The 17164-nt window shown below is 42.8% G+C and overlaps 1 protein-coding gene across 1 annotated transcript; it reads left to right on the forward strand.

The window, feature by feature from the left end:
• Positions 1 to 17104, forward strand: LOC120997742 (probable G-protein coupled receptor 139). Its single transcript, XM_040428008.1, has 2 exons — positions 1 to 131; positions 16110 to 17104. Exons 1-2 carry the CDS (start codon positions 59 to 61, stop codon positions 17102 to 17104), a joined length of 1068 nt encoding a protein of 355 aa, XP_040283942.1. The 5' UTR covers positions 1 to 58.
• Positions 17105 to 17164: the final 60 nt, after the last annotated feature.

The following is a 17164-nucleotide window of genomic DNA, read 5'->3' on the forward strand; positions in this document are numbered from 1 at the left end:
GGGGGAGTAGTCGCGGAGGATAGGAGTTTTGCTGCTGATAGAGAGGGGAAGAAGCGAGATGCTGGACGAGCCCTGGATCCGGACGGTGCAGAGGCTCTTCTACCCCATCATGTGTGTGTTTGGGATGCCAGGTGAGTTCCTGGGGTGATGTGACGGAGGCGGCGCTCATTTTCCGTAGCCTCTTCGCCTGTTTTACAGTCTCATTTTTAAGTCTCATTACAACTGATTTTGTGCCTATTTTGAGTTTTTAGACAAATTTAGACGGTTTTCAGACTTTTTTATGACCTGTTTATGTAGGTGGGTTTTTTTTTTTTTGTGCCAGAATTAGGCCTCATGCACATGAACATATTTTCTTTCCGCATCCATTCCGTTTTTGTTTTTTTGTGGACTGTATGCAGAACCGTTCATTTCAATAGGTCCACAAAAAAAAACGGAAGTTACTCGGTTGGCATTCCGTTTCCGCTTGTCCGTATTTCCGTTGCGCAAAAAAATAGAACATGTCCTATTATTGTCCGCATTACGGACAAGGATAGGACTGTTCTATTAGGGGCCGGCTGCTTCATTCCGCAAAATACGTCATCCATATTTTTTGCGGACCGCCAAATACATAGTCGTGTGCATGAGGCCTTAGGCGCACAAACGGTAGTATTTCTACTCCACTCCTGACCAGGCGGATTTTTCCCGTCTGATTTTGAGGCGAACTTGTGCAATTTTTTCCATTGAAAGAGACGGAGATCCGACTTTTGTCCAGCAATTTTTTAATGCACAAACCAATGAGACAAGTCTTAGTGAATATGAACTTTTCCTACTTAACCACTTCCTGACCGCCCATATAAACGTCCTATGGGTGGATGTTTATCTCTGAATGGACTCGTGCATCTGCCGTCTCCCATTGACTTTCAATAGAGATCATGACGGATCTGTCTTGGCTATGTTACAGATAATACAAACGGATCCGTTCATGAAGGATGCGTGTGGTCATATTATTGTAACTGATCTGTTTTTACAGATCCATGACGGATCTGCCCAAAACGTGAGTGTGAAAGTAGCCTTAAAAAAATTTGATCAAAAAGGCATATGTCCCACAAAATGGTACCAATAAAACCGTCACCTCATCCCACATAAAATGAGCCCCTACATGAGAAAATGGCTAAAAAAAACAACAAAACTAGAGCTTTCAGAACATGGAGGCATTAAAACATAATTTTTTGTTTCAAAAATGCTATTATTGTGGTAAAATGAAATAAATTTTTTAAAAAAGTAGACCAATTAGGTATCGCCGCGTCCGTAACAACCAGCTCTATAAAACTATCACATGACTTAACCACTCACATGAACACCGTAATAAAAATAAAATAAAAACTGTGCCAAAAAGCCATCTTTTTGTCACTTAACATCACCTAAAGTGCAACACCAAGCAATCGAAAAGGCGTATGCCCCCCAAAATAATACCAATCAAACCGTCACCTCATCCCGCAAAAAATGAGACCCTAACGAAGGCTACTTTCACACTCGCGTTTGGTGCGTATAAAACATCATTTTTTTGGTTTCAAAAATGGTATTCTGGTGTAAAACTTAAATAAATAAGAAAAAGTATACATATTAGGTATTGCCGTGTCCGTAACGACCTGCTGTATAAAAATCACATGACCTAACCCCTCAGGTGAACACTGTAAAAATAAATAAATAAAAACTGTGCTAAAACAACCAATTTTTTGGTCACCTTGCCCCATAAAGTCTAATAATAAATGATCGAAAAAATCATATGCACCCAAAAATGGTACCAATAAAACGTCAACTCTTCCTGCAAAAATGAGCCCCTACACAAGACAATTGGCAAAAAAATATGGCGTTCAGAAAATGGAGACATAAAAACCATAATTTTTTTTTTTCAAAAATGCTTTATTATGTAAAACTGAAATAAACAAAGAAAGTAGACAAATAGCACATGATCTACCCTGTCAGATGAATGTTATAAAAAACTGTGCCAAAACATTTTTGGGTTACCTTGCCTCACAAAAAACTCAATATAGAGCAATTCAAAATCATATGTACCCCAAAATAGTACTAATAAAACTGGCACCTTATCCCCTAGTTTCCAAAATGGGGTCACTTCTTGGGAGTTTCTACTGTAAGGGTGCATCAGGGGGCTTCAAATGGGACATGGTGTCTAAAAACCACGTGGCGTTCCTTTTCTTCTGCGCCCTGCCGTGTGCCCATACAGCAGTTTATGACCACATGTGGGGTGTTTCTGTAAACCGCAGAATCTGGGTAATAAATATTGAGTTTTGTTTGGCTGTTAACCCTCGATGTGTTAAAGAAAAAAAATTATTCAATTGGAAAACCTGCCAAAAAAGTGAAATTTTGAAATTTAATCTCCATTTTCCTTTAATTCTTGTGGAACACCTAAAGGGTTAACAAAGTTTGTAAAATCAGTTTTGAGTAACTTGAGGGGTGTCGTTTCTACAATGGGGTCATTTATGGGGGGTTTCCACTGTGTAAGCCTCGCAAAGTGACTTTAGACCTGAACTGGTCCTTAAAAAGTGGGTTTTGGAAATTTTCTTAAAAATTTTAAGAATTGCTTCTAAACTTGCTGTGTGTGTGTGGTCTTGTCTGCCTTGCAGGGGTTAATGCCTCTTGGTGAGTGCACCTCCGATAACATGGAGTAGGGTCATGTCCAACAATCTAGCCCATAAAACGTAACTCTGAATATCAATTTTGAATAAAAACAAATCGATCAAAAACAACCCCAAAAAGTGCAGATGTGATTAACCCCTTCTACCCTGGGCCAGTTTTCACCCTCCTGCCCAGGCGGCATTATGTGCTAATAACTTTGGAACGCTTTTATTTATCCAAGCCGTTCTGCGACATTGTACTTCACGGCAGTGGTAAATTTGACTCGATATATTTCACCTTTATTTATAAAAAAAAAAAAAAAATCCGCCGATCTGGATGTGACCTAAATAATTTGTGAGACGCATCCGGATGCGGATCCGTCTCACAAATGCATTGCAAGGACGGATCCGTCTCTCCGCTTGTCATGCGGACACACGGATCCGTCTGGTATCTTTTTTTCACATTTTTACCGGTCTGCGCATGCGCAGGCCGGAAGGACGGATACGGTATTTTGAATGCTGGTTCCTGCACTAATACATTCCTATGGGGAAAAATGCCGGATCATTCTGGCAAGTCTTAAAAAATTTTTCGCCGGAGATAAGACTTTTTTTCTCTTTTGCCTGATCAGTCAAAATGACTGAACTGAAGACATCCTGATGCATCCTGAACGGATTTCTCTCCATTCAGAATGCATGGGGATATGCCTGATCAGTTCTTTTACGGTATAGAGCCCCTGTGACGGAACTCAGTGCCGGAAAAGAAAAACGCTAGTGTGAAAGTAGCCTTAGGGCTCTTTCACACCTGCGTTCTTGTCTTCCGGCATAGAGTTCCGTCGTCGGTGCTCTATGCCGTAGGAATCCTGATCAGTTTTATCCTAATGCATTCTGAATGGAGAGAAATCCGTTCAGGATGCATCAGGATGTCTTCAGTTCAGGACCGGAACGTTTTTTGGCCGGAGAAAATACTGCAGCATGCTGCGCTTTTTGCTCCGGCCAAAAATCCTGAACACTTGCCGCAAGGCCGGATCCGGAATTAATGCCCATTGAAAGGCATTGATCCGGATCCGGCCTTAAGCTAAACGTCGTTTCGGCGCATTGCCGGAGCCGACATTTAGCTTTTTCTGAATGGTTACCATGGCTGCCGGGACGCTAAAGTCCTGTTTGCCATGGTAAAGTGTAGTGGGGAGCGGGGGAGCAGTATACTTACCGTCTGTGCGGCTCCCGGGGCGCTCCAGAGTGACGTCAGGGCGCCCCAAGCGCATGGATCACGTGCTCGCATGGATCACATCATCCATGCACATGGGGCGCTCTGACGTCATTCTGGAGCGCCCGGGAGCCGCACGGACTGTAAGTATACTGCTCCCCCGCTCCTACTATGGCAACCAGGACTTTAATAGCGTCCTGGCTGCCATAGTAACACTGAACGCATTTTGAAGACGGATCCGTCTTCAAATGCTTTCAGTACACTTGCGTTTTTCCGGATCCGGCGTGTAATTCCGGCAAATGGAGTACACGCCGGATCCGGACAACGCAAGTGTGAAAGAGGCCTTAGTTTGCTGTTTATTAAAATTCCTAGGTCCTTTTCCATGTCAGTGTTACCGAGTGTTTTACCATTTAGTATGTACGGGTGACTTGCATTATTCCTTCCCATGTGCATAACCTTACATCTGTCAGTGTTAAACCTTATCTGCCCAAGCCTGCAATCTATCCAGATCCCTCTGTAGTAGTATACTGTCCTCTGTAGTATATAGTATACTGTCCTCTGTAGTATATATACAGTATACTGTCCTCTGTAGTATATATACAGTATACTGTCCTCTGTAGTATATATACAGTATACTGTCCTCTGTAGTATATAGTATACTGTCCTCTGTAGTATATATACAGTATACTGTCCTCTGTAGTATATATACAGTATACTGTCCTCTGTAGTATATATACATTATACTGTCCTCTGTAGTGTATATATACAGTATACTGTCCTCTGTAGTATATATACAGTATACTGTCCTCTGTAGTATATATATATACAGTATATTGTCCTCTGTAGTAAATATACAGTATACTGTCCTCTGTAGTATATAGTATACTGTCCTCTGTAGTATATATACAGTATACTGTCCTCTGTAGTATATATACAGTATACTGTCCTCTGTAGTATATATACAGTATACTGTCCTCTGTAGTATATATATACAGTATACTGTCCTCTGTAGTGTATATATACAGTATACTGTCCTCTGTAGTATATATACAGTATACTGTCCTCTGTAGTATATATATACAGTATACTGTCCTCTGTAGTATATATACAGTATACTGTCCTCTGTAGTATATATACAGTATACTGTCCTCTGTAGTATATATACAGTATACTGTCCTCTGTAGTATATATATACAGTATACTGTCCTCTGTAGTATATATACAGTATACTGTCCTCTGTAGTATATATACAGTATACTGTCCTCTGTAGTGTATATATACACAGTATACTGTCCTCTGTAGTATATATACAGTATACTGTCCTCTGTAGTATATAGACAGTATACTGTCCTCTGTAGTGTATATATACAGTATACTGTCCTCTGTAGTATATATACAGTATACTCTCCTCTGTAGTATATATACAGTATACTGTCCTCTGTAGTATATATACAGTATACTGTCCTCTGTAGTATATATACATTATACTGTCCTCTGTAGTGTATATACAGTATACTGTCCTCTGTAGTGTATATATACAGTATACTGTCCTCTGTAGTGTATATACAGTATACTGTCCTCTGTAGTATATATACATTATACTGTCCTCTGTAGTGTATATACAGTATACTGTCCTCTGTAGTGTATATATACGGTATACTGTCCTCTGTAGTATATATACAGTATACTGTCCTCTGTAGTATATATGGTATACTGTCCTCTGTAATATATATACAGTGTACTGTCCTCTGTAATATATATACAGTGTACTGTCCTCTGTAGTATATATATGGTATACTGTCCTCTGTAGTGTGTATATATACGGTATACTGTCCTCTGTAGTATATATATATATATACAGTATACTGTCCTCTGTAGTGTATATATATATACAGTATACTGTCCTCTGTAGTATATATATATACAGTATACTGTCCTCTGTAGTATATATACGGTATACTGTCCTCTGTAGTATATATATATATATATACAGTATACTGTCCTCTGTAGTATATATATATACAGTATACTGTCCTCTGTAGTATATATGGTATACTGTCCTGTAGTATATATACAGTGTACTGTCCTCTGTAGTATATATATACAGTATACTGTCCTCTGTAGTATATAGTATACTGTCCTCTGTAGTATATATACAGTGTACTGTCCTCTGTAGTATATATACAGTATACTGTCCTCTGTAGTGTATATATACGGTATACTGTCCTCTGTAGTATATATATATATATATATATATAGTATACTGTCCTCTGTAGTATATATATATATATATATATATATACAGTGTACTGTCCTCTGTAGTATATATGGTATACTGTCCTCTGTAGTATATATACAGTATACTGTCCTCTGTAGTATATATATACAGTATACTGTCCTCTGTAGTATATATATACAGTATACTGTCCTCTGTAGTATATATACAGTATACTGTCCTCTGTAGTATATATATACAGTATACTGTCCTCTGTAGTATATATATACAGTATACTGTCCTCTGTAGTATATATATACAGTATACTGTCCTCTGTAGTATATATACAGTATACTGTCCTCTGTAGTATATATATACAGTATACTGTCCTCTGTAGTATATATATACAGTATACTGTCCTCTGTAGTATATATATACAGTATACTGTCCTCTGTAGTATATATACAGTATACTGTCCTCTGTAGTATATATACAGTATACTGTCCTCTGTAGTATATATACAGTATACTGTCCTCTGTAGTATATATACAGTATACTGTCCTCTGTAGTATATATACAGTATACTGTCCTCTGTAGTATATATACAGTATACTGTCCTCTGTAGTATATATATACAGTATACTGTCCTCTGTAGTATATATATACAGTATACTGTCCTCTGTAGTGTATGTATACAGTATACTGTCCTCTGTAGTATATATACAGTATACTGTCCTCTGTAGTATATATACAGTATACTGTCCTCTGTAGTATATATATACAGTATACTGTCCTCTGTAGTATATATGGTATACTGTCCTCTGTAGTATATATATACAGTATACTGTCCTCTGTAGTATATATATACAGTATACTGTCCTCTGTAGTATATATACAGTATACTGTCCTCTGTAGTATATATACAGTATACTGTCCTCTGTAGTATATATATACAGTATACTGTCCTCTGTAGTATATATATACAGTATACTGTCCTCTGTAGTATATATACAGTATACTGTCCTCTGTAGTATATATGGTATACTGTCCTCTGTAGTATATATACAGTATACTGTCCTCTGTAGTATATATGGTATACTGTCCTCTGTAGTATATATATACAGTATACTGTCCTCTGTAGTATATATATACAGTATACTGTCCTCTGTAGTATATATACAGTATACTGTCCTCTGTAGTGTATATATATACAGTATACTGTCCTCTGTAGTATATATACAGTATACTGTCCTCTGTAGTATATATACAGTATACTGTCCTCTGTAGTATATATACAGTATACTGTCCTCTGTAGTATATATATACAGTATACTGTCCTCTGTAGTGTATATATACAGTACACTGTCCTCTGTAGTATATATACAGTATACTGTCCTCTGTAGTATATATATACAGTATACTGTCCTCTGTAGTATATATACAGTATACTGTCCTCTGTAGTATATATATGGTATACTGTCCTCTGTAGTGTATATACAGTATACTGTCCTCTGTAGTATATATATACAGTATACTGTCCTCTGTAGTATATATATACAGTATACTGTCCTCTGTAGTGTATATACAGTATACTGTCCTCTGTAGTGTATATACAGTATACTGTCCTCTGTAGTATATATACAGTATACTGTCCTCTGTAGTATATATATACAGTATACTGTCCTCTGTAGTGTATATACAGTATACTGTCCTCTGTAGTATATATACAGTATACTGTCCTCTGTAGTATATATATACAGTATGATGTCCTCTGTAGTATATATACAGTATACTGTCCTCTTCAGTGTTAATTACTTTACACAGTTTAGTGTCATCTGTGAAAATTGATACTTTACTATGCAAGCCTTCTACAAGATCATTAATAAATATATTGAAGAGAATAGGGCCCAATACTGACCCCTGAGGTACTCCACTAGTGACAGTGACCCGATCTGAGTATGTACCGTTAATAACCACCCTCTGTTTTCTATCACTGAGCCAGTTACTTACCCACATACAGACGTTTTCTCCCAGTCCGAGCATTCTCATTTTATATACTAACCTTTTATGTGGTACAGTGTCAAATGCTTTGGAGAAGTCCAGATATACGTTATCCATTGATTCGCCGCTGTCAAGTCTAGAACTTACCTCCTCATAGAAACTGATTAAATTAGTTTGACATGACCGATCCCTCACGAAGCCATGCTGATATGGCGTTATTTCCTTATTTCCGTTGAGATCCTCCAAGATAGCATCTCTCAGAAAACCTTCAAACAGTTTACCCACAACAGATGTTAAACTTACCGGCCTATAGTTTCCAGGCTCTGTTTTTGGCCCCTTTTTGAATATTGGCACCACATTTATCAGTATAGAGTCCTTAAATATCAGAAATAAGGGTCTGGCTATGACATTACTTAATTCCCTTAGGATACGGTGGTGTATGCCATCTGGTCCTGGTGATTTGTCTATTTTAATCTTTTTAAGTCGCTGTTGTACTTCTTCCTGGGTCAGACAGGACACTTTTAATGGGGAATTTATTTTTACAGTTTATATTCCTCAGTGAATACATTGGAGAAAAAAATATTTAACAGCTTTGCTTTCTCCTCGTCGCTCTCTGCGACTCCCCCCTCATTACTCTTTAAAGGGCCGACACCTTCAGATTTATACTTTTTAACATTTATATAATTGAAGAACATTTTAGGGTTAGTTTTACTCTCTTTGGCAATTAATCTCTCGGTCTCTAGTTTGGCCGCTTTTATTTGTTTTTTACATGTTCTGTTTTTTTCCTTATAGTTGTTCAGTGCTTCCGTGCTACCCTCCTGTTTTAGTGATTTATATGCTTTCTTTTTGTCATTTATTGCTTTCTTTACAGTTCTATATATCCACATTGGTTTCTTTTTGTTCCTTAACCCTTTATTCCCATACTGTATGTACCTCTCACAATGAGATTTTATGATGCTTTTAAAGATATCCCATTTTGTGGCTGTATTTTTATTTTTGAGGACTTTGTCCCAGTTAGTTTGGCCTATGGCCTCTCTTGGCTAAATGTAGCTTTTTGAAGTTTGGTATTTTTGTTCCTCCCTGTAGAAACGCTCCTTTGAATGATAATTGGAAGGTTATTACTTTATGGTCACTATTTCCCAGGTGTCCCCCGACCTGCACGTCTGTTGTTCTGTCAGGTCTATTGGTTAATACTAAGTCCAGTATGGCCGTCCCTCTAGTCGGGTCCTGAACCAGTTGGGAGAGGTAATTGTCTTTGGTTATTGCCAAGATCCTGTTTCCCTTATGAGATGTACAAGTTTCAGTTTCCCAGTCTATATCTGGGTAGTTGAAGTCGCCCATAATAACCACCTCATTATGATTTGCCGCCTCGTCTATCTCGTTTAGTAGTAGATTTTCTGTGGACTCCGGTATATTAGGTGGTTTATAGTAAACTCCTATTAGTAATTTATTGTTGTTTTTAGCTCCATGTATCTCTCCCCACAGTGACTCCACATGTTCATGTCCCTCACTTATATCTTCCCGTTGTGTGGGCTTTAGACAAGACTTTACATAAAGGAGAACCCCTCCCCCTCTCCGGTTTTGACGATCCTTTCTAAACAGACTGTAACCTTGTACATTAACTGCCCAGTCATAGCTATCATCCAGCCATGTCTCAGTTATTCCCACTGTCATAGCTATCATCCAGCCATGTCTCAGTTATTCCCACTGTCATAGCTATCATCCAGCCATGTCTCAGTTATTCCCACTGTCATAGTTATCATCCAGCCATGTCTCAGTTATTCCCACTGTCATAGCTATCATCCAGCCGTGTCTCAGTTATTCCCACTGTCATAGCTATCATCCAGCCGTGTCTCAGTTATTCCCACTGTCATAACTATCATCCAGCCATGTCTCAGTTATTCCCACTGTCATAGCTATCATCCAGCCATGTCTCAGTTATTCCCACTGTCATAGCTATCATCCAGCCATGTCTCAGTTATTCCCACTGTCATAGCTATCATCCAGCCATGTCTCAGTTATTCCCACTGTCATAGCTATCATCCAGCCATGTCTCAGTTATTCCCACTGTCATAGCTATCATCCAGCCGTGTCTCAGTTATTCCCACTGTCATAGCTATCATCCAGCCGTGTCTCAGTTATTCCCACTGTCATAGCTATCATCCAGCCATGTCTCAGTTATTCCCACTGTCATAGCTATCATCCAGCCGTGTCTCAGTTATTCCCACTGTCATAGTTATCATCCAGCCATGTCTCAGTTATTCCCACTGTCATAGCTATCATCCAGCCATGTCTCAGTTATTCCCACTGTCATAGCTATCATCCAGCCATGTCTCAGTTATTCCCACTGTCATAGCTATCCTCCAGCCGTGTCTCAGTTATTCCCACTGTCATAACTATCATCCAGCCATGTCTCAGTTATTCCCACTGTCATAGTTATCATCCAGCCATGTCTCAGTTATTCCCACTGTCATAACTATCATCCAGCCATGTCTCAGTTATTCCCACTGTCATAACTATCATCCAGCCATGTCTCAGTTATTCCCACTGTCATAGCTATCATCCAGCCATGTCTCAGTTATTCCCACTGTCATAGCTATCCTCCAGCCGTGTCTCAGTTATTCCCACTGTCATAGCTATCATCCAGCCGTGTCTCAGTTATTCCCACTATGTCATAGCTATCATCCAGCCATGTGCCAGTCACTTCACTGGATGCCCATCCACCACAGAATACAGTTCAAACTTCTCCCCCACAAAGCTCTCCACAGTGCTGCACCTCCATACATTTCCTCCCTCATCTCCATCTACCACCCTACTCCTGCTCTCCACAGTGCTGCACCTTCATACATCTGCTCCCTCATCTCCATCTACCACCCTACTCGTGCTCTCCACAGTGCTGCACCTCCATACATCTCCTCCCTCATCTCCATCTACCACCCTACTCCTGCTCTCCACAGTGCTGCACCTCCATACATCTCCTCCTCATCTCCATCTACCACACTACTCGTGCTCTCCACAGTGCTGCACCTCCATACATCTCATCTCCATCTACCACCCTACTCCTGCTCTCCACAGTGCTGCACCTTCATACATCTCCTCCCTCATCTCCATCTACCACCCTACTTGTGCTCTCCACAGTGCTGCACCTCCATACATCTCCTCCCTCATCTCCATCTACCACCCTACTTGTGCTCTCCACAGTGCTGCACCTTCATACATCTCCTCCCTCATCTCCATCTACCACCCTACTTGTGCTCTCCACAGTGCTGCACCTCCATACATCTCCTCCCTCATCTCCATCTACCACCCTACTTGTGCTCTCCACAGTGCTGCACCTCCATACATCTCATCTCCATCTACCACCCTACTCCTGCTCTTCACAGTGCTGCACCTTCATACATTTCCTCCCTCATCTCCATCTACCACCCTACTCGTGCTCTCCACAGTGCTGCACCTTCATACATCTCCTCCCTCATCTCCATCTACCACCCTACTCGTGCTGTCCACAGTGCTGCACCTTCATACATCTCCTCCCTCATCTCCATCTACCACCCTACTCGTGCTCTCCACAGTGCTGCACCTCCATACATCTCATCTCCATCTACCACCCTACTCCTGCTCTTCACAGTGCTGCACCTTCATACATTTCCTCCCTCATCTCCATCTACCACCCTACTCGTGCTCTCCACAGTGCTTCACCTCCATACATCTCCTCCCTCATCTCCATCTACCACCCTACTCCTGCTCTTCACAGTGCTGCATCTTCATACATCTCCTCCCTCATCTCCATCTACCACCCTACTCCTGCTCTCCACAGTGCTGCACCTCCATACATCTCCTCCTCACCTCCATCTACCACCCTACTCGTGCTCTCCGTTCTGTTAGCGACCTAAGATTAATAACCTCCATAATTCGTACCTCTCACTCCCGTCTTCAAGACTTCTCTTGAGCTGCACCTACTCTCTGGAATACTCTTCCCCGGAATATTAGGTCAATTCACAACTTCTCCACTTACCTACCAAACTACCTAAAATGACTTTTCCCCGACTAAGCCTCTCCCCCACCAACTCCTCTGGCCTGAACTCGATCCTCTAGTAGTCCCAAACCCAAAGCAGATCGTCCAGCACCGCTCCTGTCAGTTCAATAATGTCTCGAATCCTACTTATCGCAACCAACTACCTTATGTGTCACTCCTAATTCCTCATAGATTGTAAGCTCTTGCGAGCAGGGCCTTGACTCCTAGTGCTTCAGTTGTATGTTAGCCAGTTACTTTTGTTTTGTACATGAACCGTATGAATTTGTAAAGCGCTGCGGATTATGGTGGCGCTATATAAATACATATTATTATTATTAGAGGACGTGCAGCTGAGAATAATGAAGCAGTTTGGTGACCAATGCTCTAATGTTCTGACTACAGACTTTTCTCCTCTGTCCCTCAAGACTTTACTCTGTTGTCAGATCCGGTTATCGAGTCTCAGGTTGTTTTGTGCAGTTTTTGAAGACCAAGCCAGAAGTGGATTCAGAGAGTGCAGCTGACGAGGTCTTTCCGTGTCTTCTGTTATGACTAGAGCAGCAGATACAACTTTTATTTAAATTTTCATGAACGTTAAGATTGATTTGTCAAGTCCAGAGGAAAGTGTTCACCAGTATCTCCTTACGAGCATGAAAGGTGTATGTAGGGTACTACAAGTTTCAGCAGGCCCCCCTCCCCCTAGCACGGACTCTTCTGGGGACGCCCATGTTCCTGGTAACAGTGTGCAGCTTGCTCCCTGGTGAGCGGATGTTAGGCAGATGTGTAGAATTACCTGGAGGACCCTCGTGTGATGCCTCCATTACAGCAGTGCACAGAGCCCCCGCTGGAGGCACCGACACAATTACTGTACAAGAACAGTCTTGTCTGACTGCGGAGTGTCAGTTACTGATGGGAATCGGGGGCACTAGGACCTCAACACGGGGGCTGCAGCCGTGGAAGTCTCAGCCAGGGCTTGATATCTTACTGCTGTCAGCAACCTTCCACACTCCAGCTGCTGTGAAACTACAACTCCCAGCATGCACACTTGTTCGGCTGTTCTTGTAACTGAAGTGAAAGGAGAATTCTGGGAGTTGTAGTTTCAGAACCGATTCAGTGTCGGAGGTCGCCGATCCCTGCCTCAGCTGTATAAGAAAGCAGATCAGTGGTGGGGAGCCCAAGGAATCCAACCTCTACGCCTTCACCTCTCCACATTAGCCTCTACACCTTCACCTCTCCACATTACCCTCTACGCCTTCACCTCTCCACATTAGCCTCTACGCCTTCACCTCTCCACATTAGCCTCTACGCCTTCACCTCTCCACATTGGCCTCTACGCCTTCACCTCTCCACATTGGCCTCTACGTCTTCACCTCTCCACATTGGCCTCTACGCCTTCACCTCTCCACATTGGCCTCCACGCCTTCACCTCTCCACATTGGCCTCCACGCCTTCACCTCTCCACATTAGCCTCTACGCCTTCACCTCTCCACATTAGCCTCTACGCCTTCACCTCTCCACATTAGCCTCTACGCCTTCACCTCTCCACATTAGCCTCTACGCCTTCACCTCTCCACATTGGCCTCTACGCCTTCACCTCTCCACATTGGCCTCTACGCCTTCACCTCTCCACATTGGCCTCTACGCCTTCACCTCTCCACATTGGCCTCCACGCCTTCACCTCTCCACATTAGCCTCTACGCCTTCACCTCTCCACATTAGCCTCTACGCCTTCACCTCTCCACATTAGCCTCTACGCCTTCACCTCTCCACATTAGCCTCTACGCCTTCACCTCTCCACATTAGCCTCTACGCCTTCACCTCTCCACATTAGCCTCTACGCCTTCACCTCTCCACATTAGCCTCTACGCCTTCACCTCTCCACACTGACCTCTACGCCTTCACCTCTCCACACTGACCTCTACGCCTTCACCTCTCCACACTGATCTCTACGCCTTCACCTCTCCACACTGACCTCTACGCCTTCACCTCTCCACACTGACCTCTACACCTTCACCTCTCCACACTGACCTCTACACCTTCACCTCTCCACATTAGCCTCTACGCCTTCACCTCTCCACACTGACCTCTACGCCTTCACCTCTCCACACTGACCTCTACGCCTTCACCTCTCCACACTGACCTCTACGCCTTCACCTCTCCACACTGACCTCTACGCCTTCACCTCTCCACATTGGCCTCTACGCCTTCACCTCTCCACACTGACCTCTACGCCTTCACCTCTCCACACTGACCTCTACGCCTTCACCTCTCCACACTGACCTCTACGCCTTCACCTCTCCACACTGACCTCTACGCCTTCACCTCTCCACACTGACCTCTACGCCTTCACCTCTCCACACTGACCTCTACGCCTTCACCTCTCCACACTGACCTCTACGCCTTCACCTCTCCACACTGACCTCTACGCCTTCACCTCTCCACACTGACCTCTACGCCTTCACCTCTCCACACTGACCTCTACGCCTTCACCTCTCCACACTGACCTCTACGCCTTCACCTCTCCACACTGACCTCTACGCCTTCACCTCTCCACACTGACCTCTACGCCTTCACCTCTCCACACTGACCTCTACGCCTTCACCTCTCCACACTGACCTCTACGCCTTCACCTCTCCACACTGACCTCTACGCCTTCACCTCTCCACACTGACCTCTACGCCTTCACCTCTCCACACTGACCTCTACGCCTTCACCTCTCCACACTGACCTCTACGCCTTCACCTCTCCACACTGACCTCTACACCTTCACCTCTCCACACTGACCTCTCCACACTGACCTCTACCTCTTCACCTCTCCACACTGACCTCTACGCCTTCACCTCTCCACACTGACCTCTACACCTTCACTTCTCACATTACATAGTTACACAGGTTGAAAATACTTCAATCTTTCTCAGATCAATTATCAGCGCAATTATAACCCTAATGCTGTTTGTCATTAGATAAGGGTCCGGCCCTGTTTAATGCTGACATAGTGTCCACCATCAGTACCTCTTGAGGCCGGACATTCCATAGTGTGACTGCTCTACCTGTAAAGAATCCTTTCCCATACTGATGTCTCCTCACATAATGAATGTCCCTGATCCTTTGTGAAGTCCTTGGAATGGACACATTATGTCCCCGTTCTTTGTACTGACCACGTGTGGCTTCACAAGGGATTTATAAAGGGGTGATAATACATTGGGATCACAGGTTTTTAGGTTTTTTATTTTTTTATCCTAAAATCCTACTTGCTTTTGCAGCTGCTGCCTGACATTAGAAGCAAGCTAACCAGCAGTACACAACCAGAATACCCAAGTCATATTCACTTTTCCACCTTCACCTCTCACATGTAGCCTTCATTTCTCACATTCACTTCTCCATCTTCATCTCCCCCACTTCACGTCTCCGCCGCTATCTCCCTCCCTTTACCCCTCCATCTTCATCTTTTCTCCCTCACCTATCCAAGCTTCACCTCTCCACCTTCACTTCTTCTTCTTCTTCTTCTTCTTCTTCTCCAGCTTGATGTCCCCACCTTTGTCTCCACTTTTATTATCCTGTTTATTGCACACCCGGTTTTTGAACTCTACAGGTCACATTGCTTGGTGGACTGTGTAGAACATACCATGATGGGAGTTATGAGACTTCTTTGGACATGATACTTCAAGAGAACAACGTTGATCATTGATCAGGGGCACAAGGATGAGCAGATGTTTGGAGTCATGGAGATCTCTCAGGTCTTTAGACGACCTTGTAAAGCGTGGGTGGGAAACCTTTTTTTTTGCTGCTAAGGGCCAGTTGATATTTGTAACATCGTTCGGGGGCCATACAAAATTCTCAACTTAAAAATGTGACAAAACGTATAAGTGACTTAGGGGTAAGTTACAGAAATTGCGCTTCAATTTTAAAAAATCTAGAGCGCTGTATTTTTGCAGCACAAAATGGCGCCTGCACTATATATTACAGGCGCCACTTTGACCACATATAGCAGTCTGATCTTTAAGTTTAGAATGTTATTTATTTAGTTCTTTATTCGGCTGATTTGAGTTTCTCTTGTTGCAGCCAGCCTGGTGACCATGGCCGTACTGTGGAAGGGAAACCTGGACATGTCCAAATCCATTGTCTACTATTTGGTGGCCTTAGCTGTGGCTAATTTCCTACTCATCCTTGTGGTGACTGTCTTCCGGGATATCTTCTACTTCTATGTGGACATCACCCTTTGGTGGCCTGAGCCCTCCTGTGGTGTCAGTAATTGGATCTACTTCACTTGTGTGTACTCCCTCACGTGGCTCACTGTGGCCTTCTCTGTTGACCGTTATATCATCATATGTTGTATGAAGCTAAAGCTCAGGTTCTGTAAGCCCTCAGTTACTCGGTGGGTCATCCTTTTTGTATGTGTATGTGCATTCTTTGTGGCCATGCCGACCTTCTGGATGTATGTACCAGTCCGGACCACCACACCAGATGGGGCTCTCTTTCACATTTGTTCTTTAAATCGCAACCTGAGTTCGATACCCTTCTTGTCGGTCTATGACCACATCCAGACCACCGTTTGGATAGTCTTTCCACTTGTATCGTTACTGCTAACCAATGGCTTGACTGTCTGGCACATCAATATGGCCACCAGACTTCGACAAGGCCTCAAGGGGTCATCCACTGGAAAGCAGTCAGAAGATCAGGAGGTGGCAAGGAGGAGAAAGTCTGTGACTCTCCTTGCAATGATTTCTATTTCATTTCTGGTCCACTGGCTGCCTAAAATGGTTGTCAAAATTTTGGAACGGTTCACGTATCCACCGGTAAACCGCTATGACTTCTACCATCCTGTCAACGTGGTGAGGATGGTGTGTAACATGCTGATTGTCTTCAGCTCGTTCAGTAATGTCTGTATCTACTCCCTCACCATCACTAAATTCAGGGAGGAACTGTTCAAAGGAGTCAAGTTTATCCTCAGATTCCTCTGCCTCCATTCTCCCTCAACCTTCTCTGCATCCAAACCTACAGAAATATTCACAGTCCAAGATACTACGCAGCTGACATCCGCCATGGAACACCAGTGAGAGCCATCTCTACTGACTCTGTCCAAGTGGTGAGACACAGGATACAGTAGAGCCGAGCCG

Source organism: Bufo bufo, chromosome 4 (genome assembly GCF_905171765.1).
Source record: "Bufo bufo chromosome 4, aBufBuf1.1, whole genome shotgun sequence".
Taxonomy (NCBI): domain Eukaryota; kingdom Metazoa; phylum Chordata; class Amphibia; order Anura; family Bufonidae; genus Bufo; species Bufo bufo.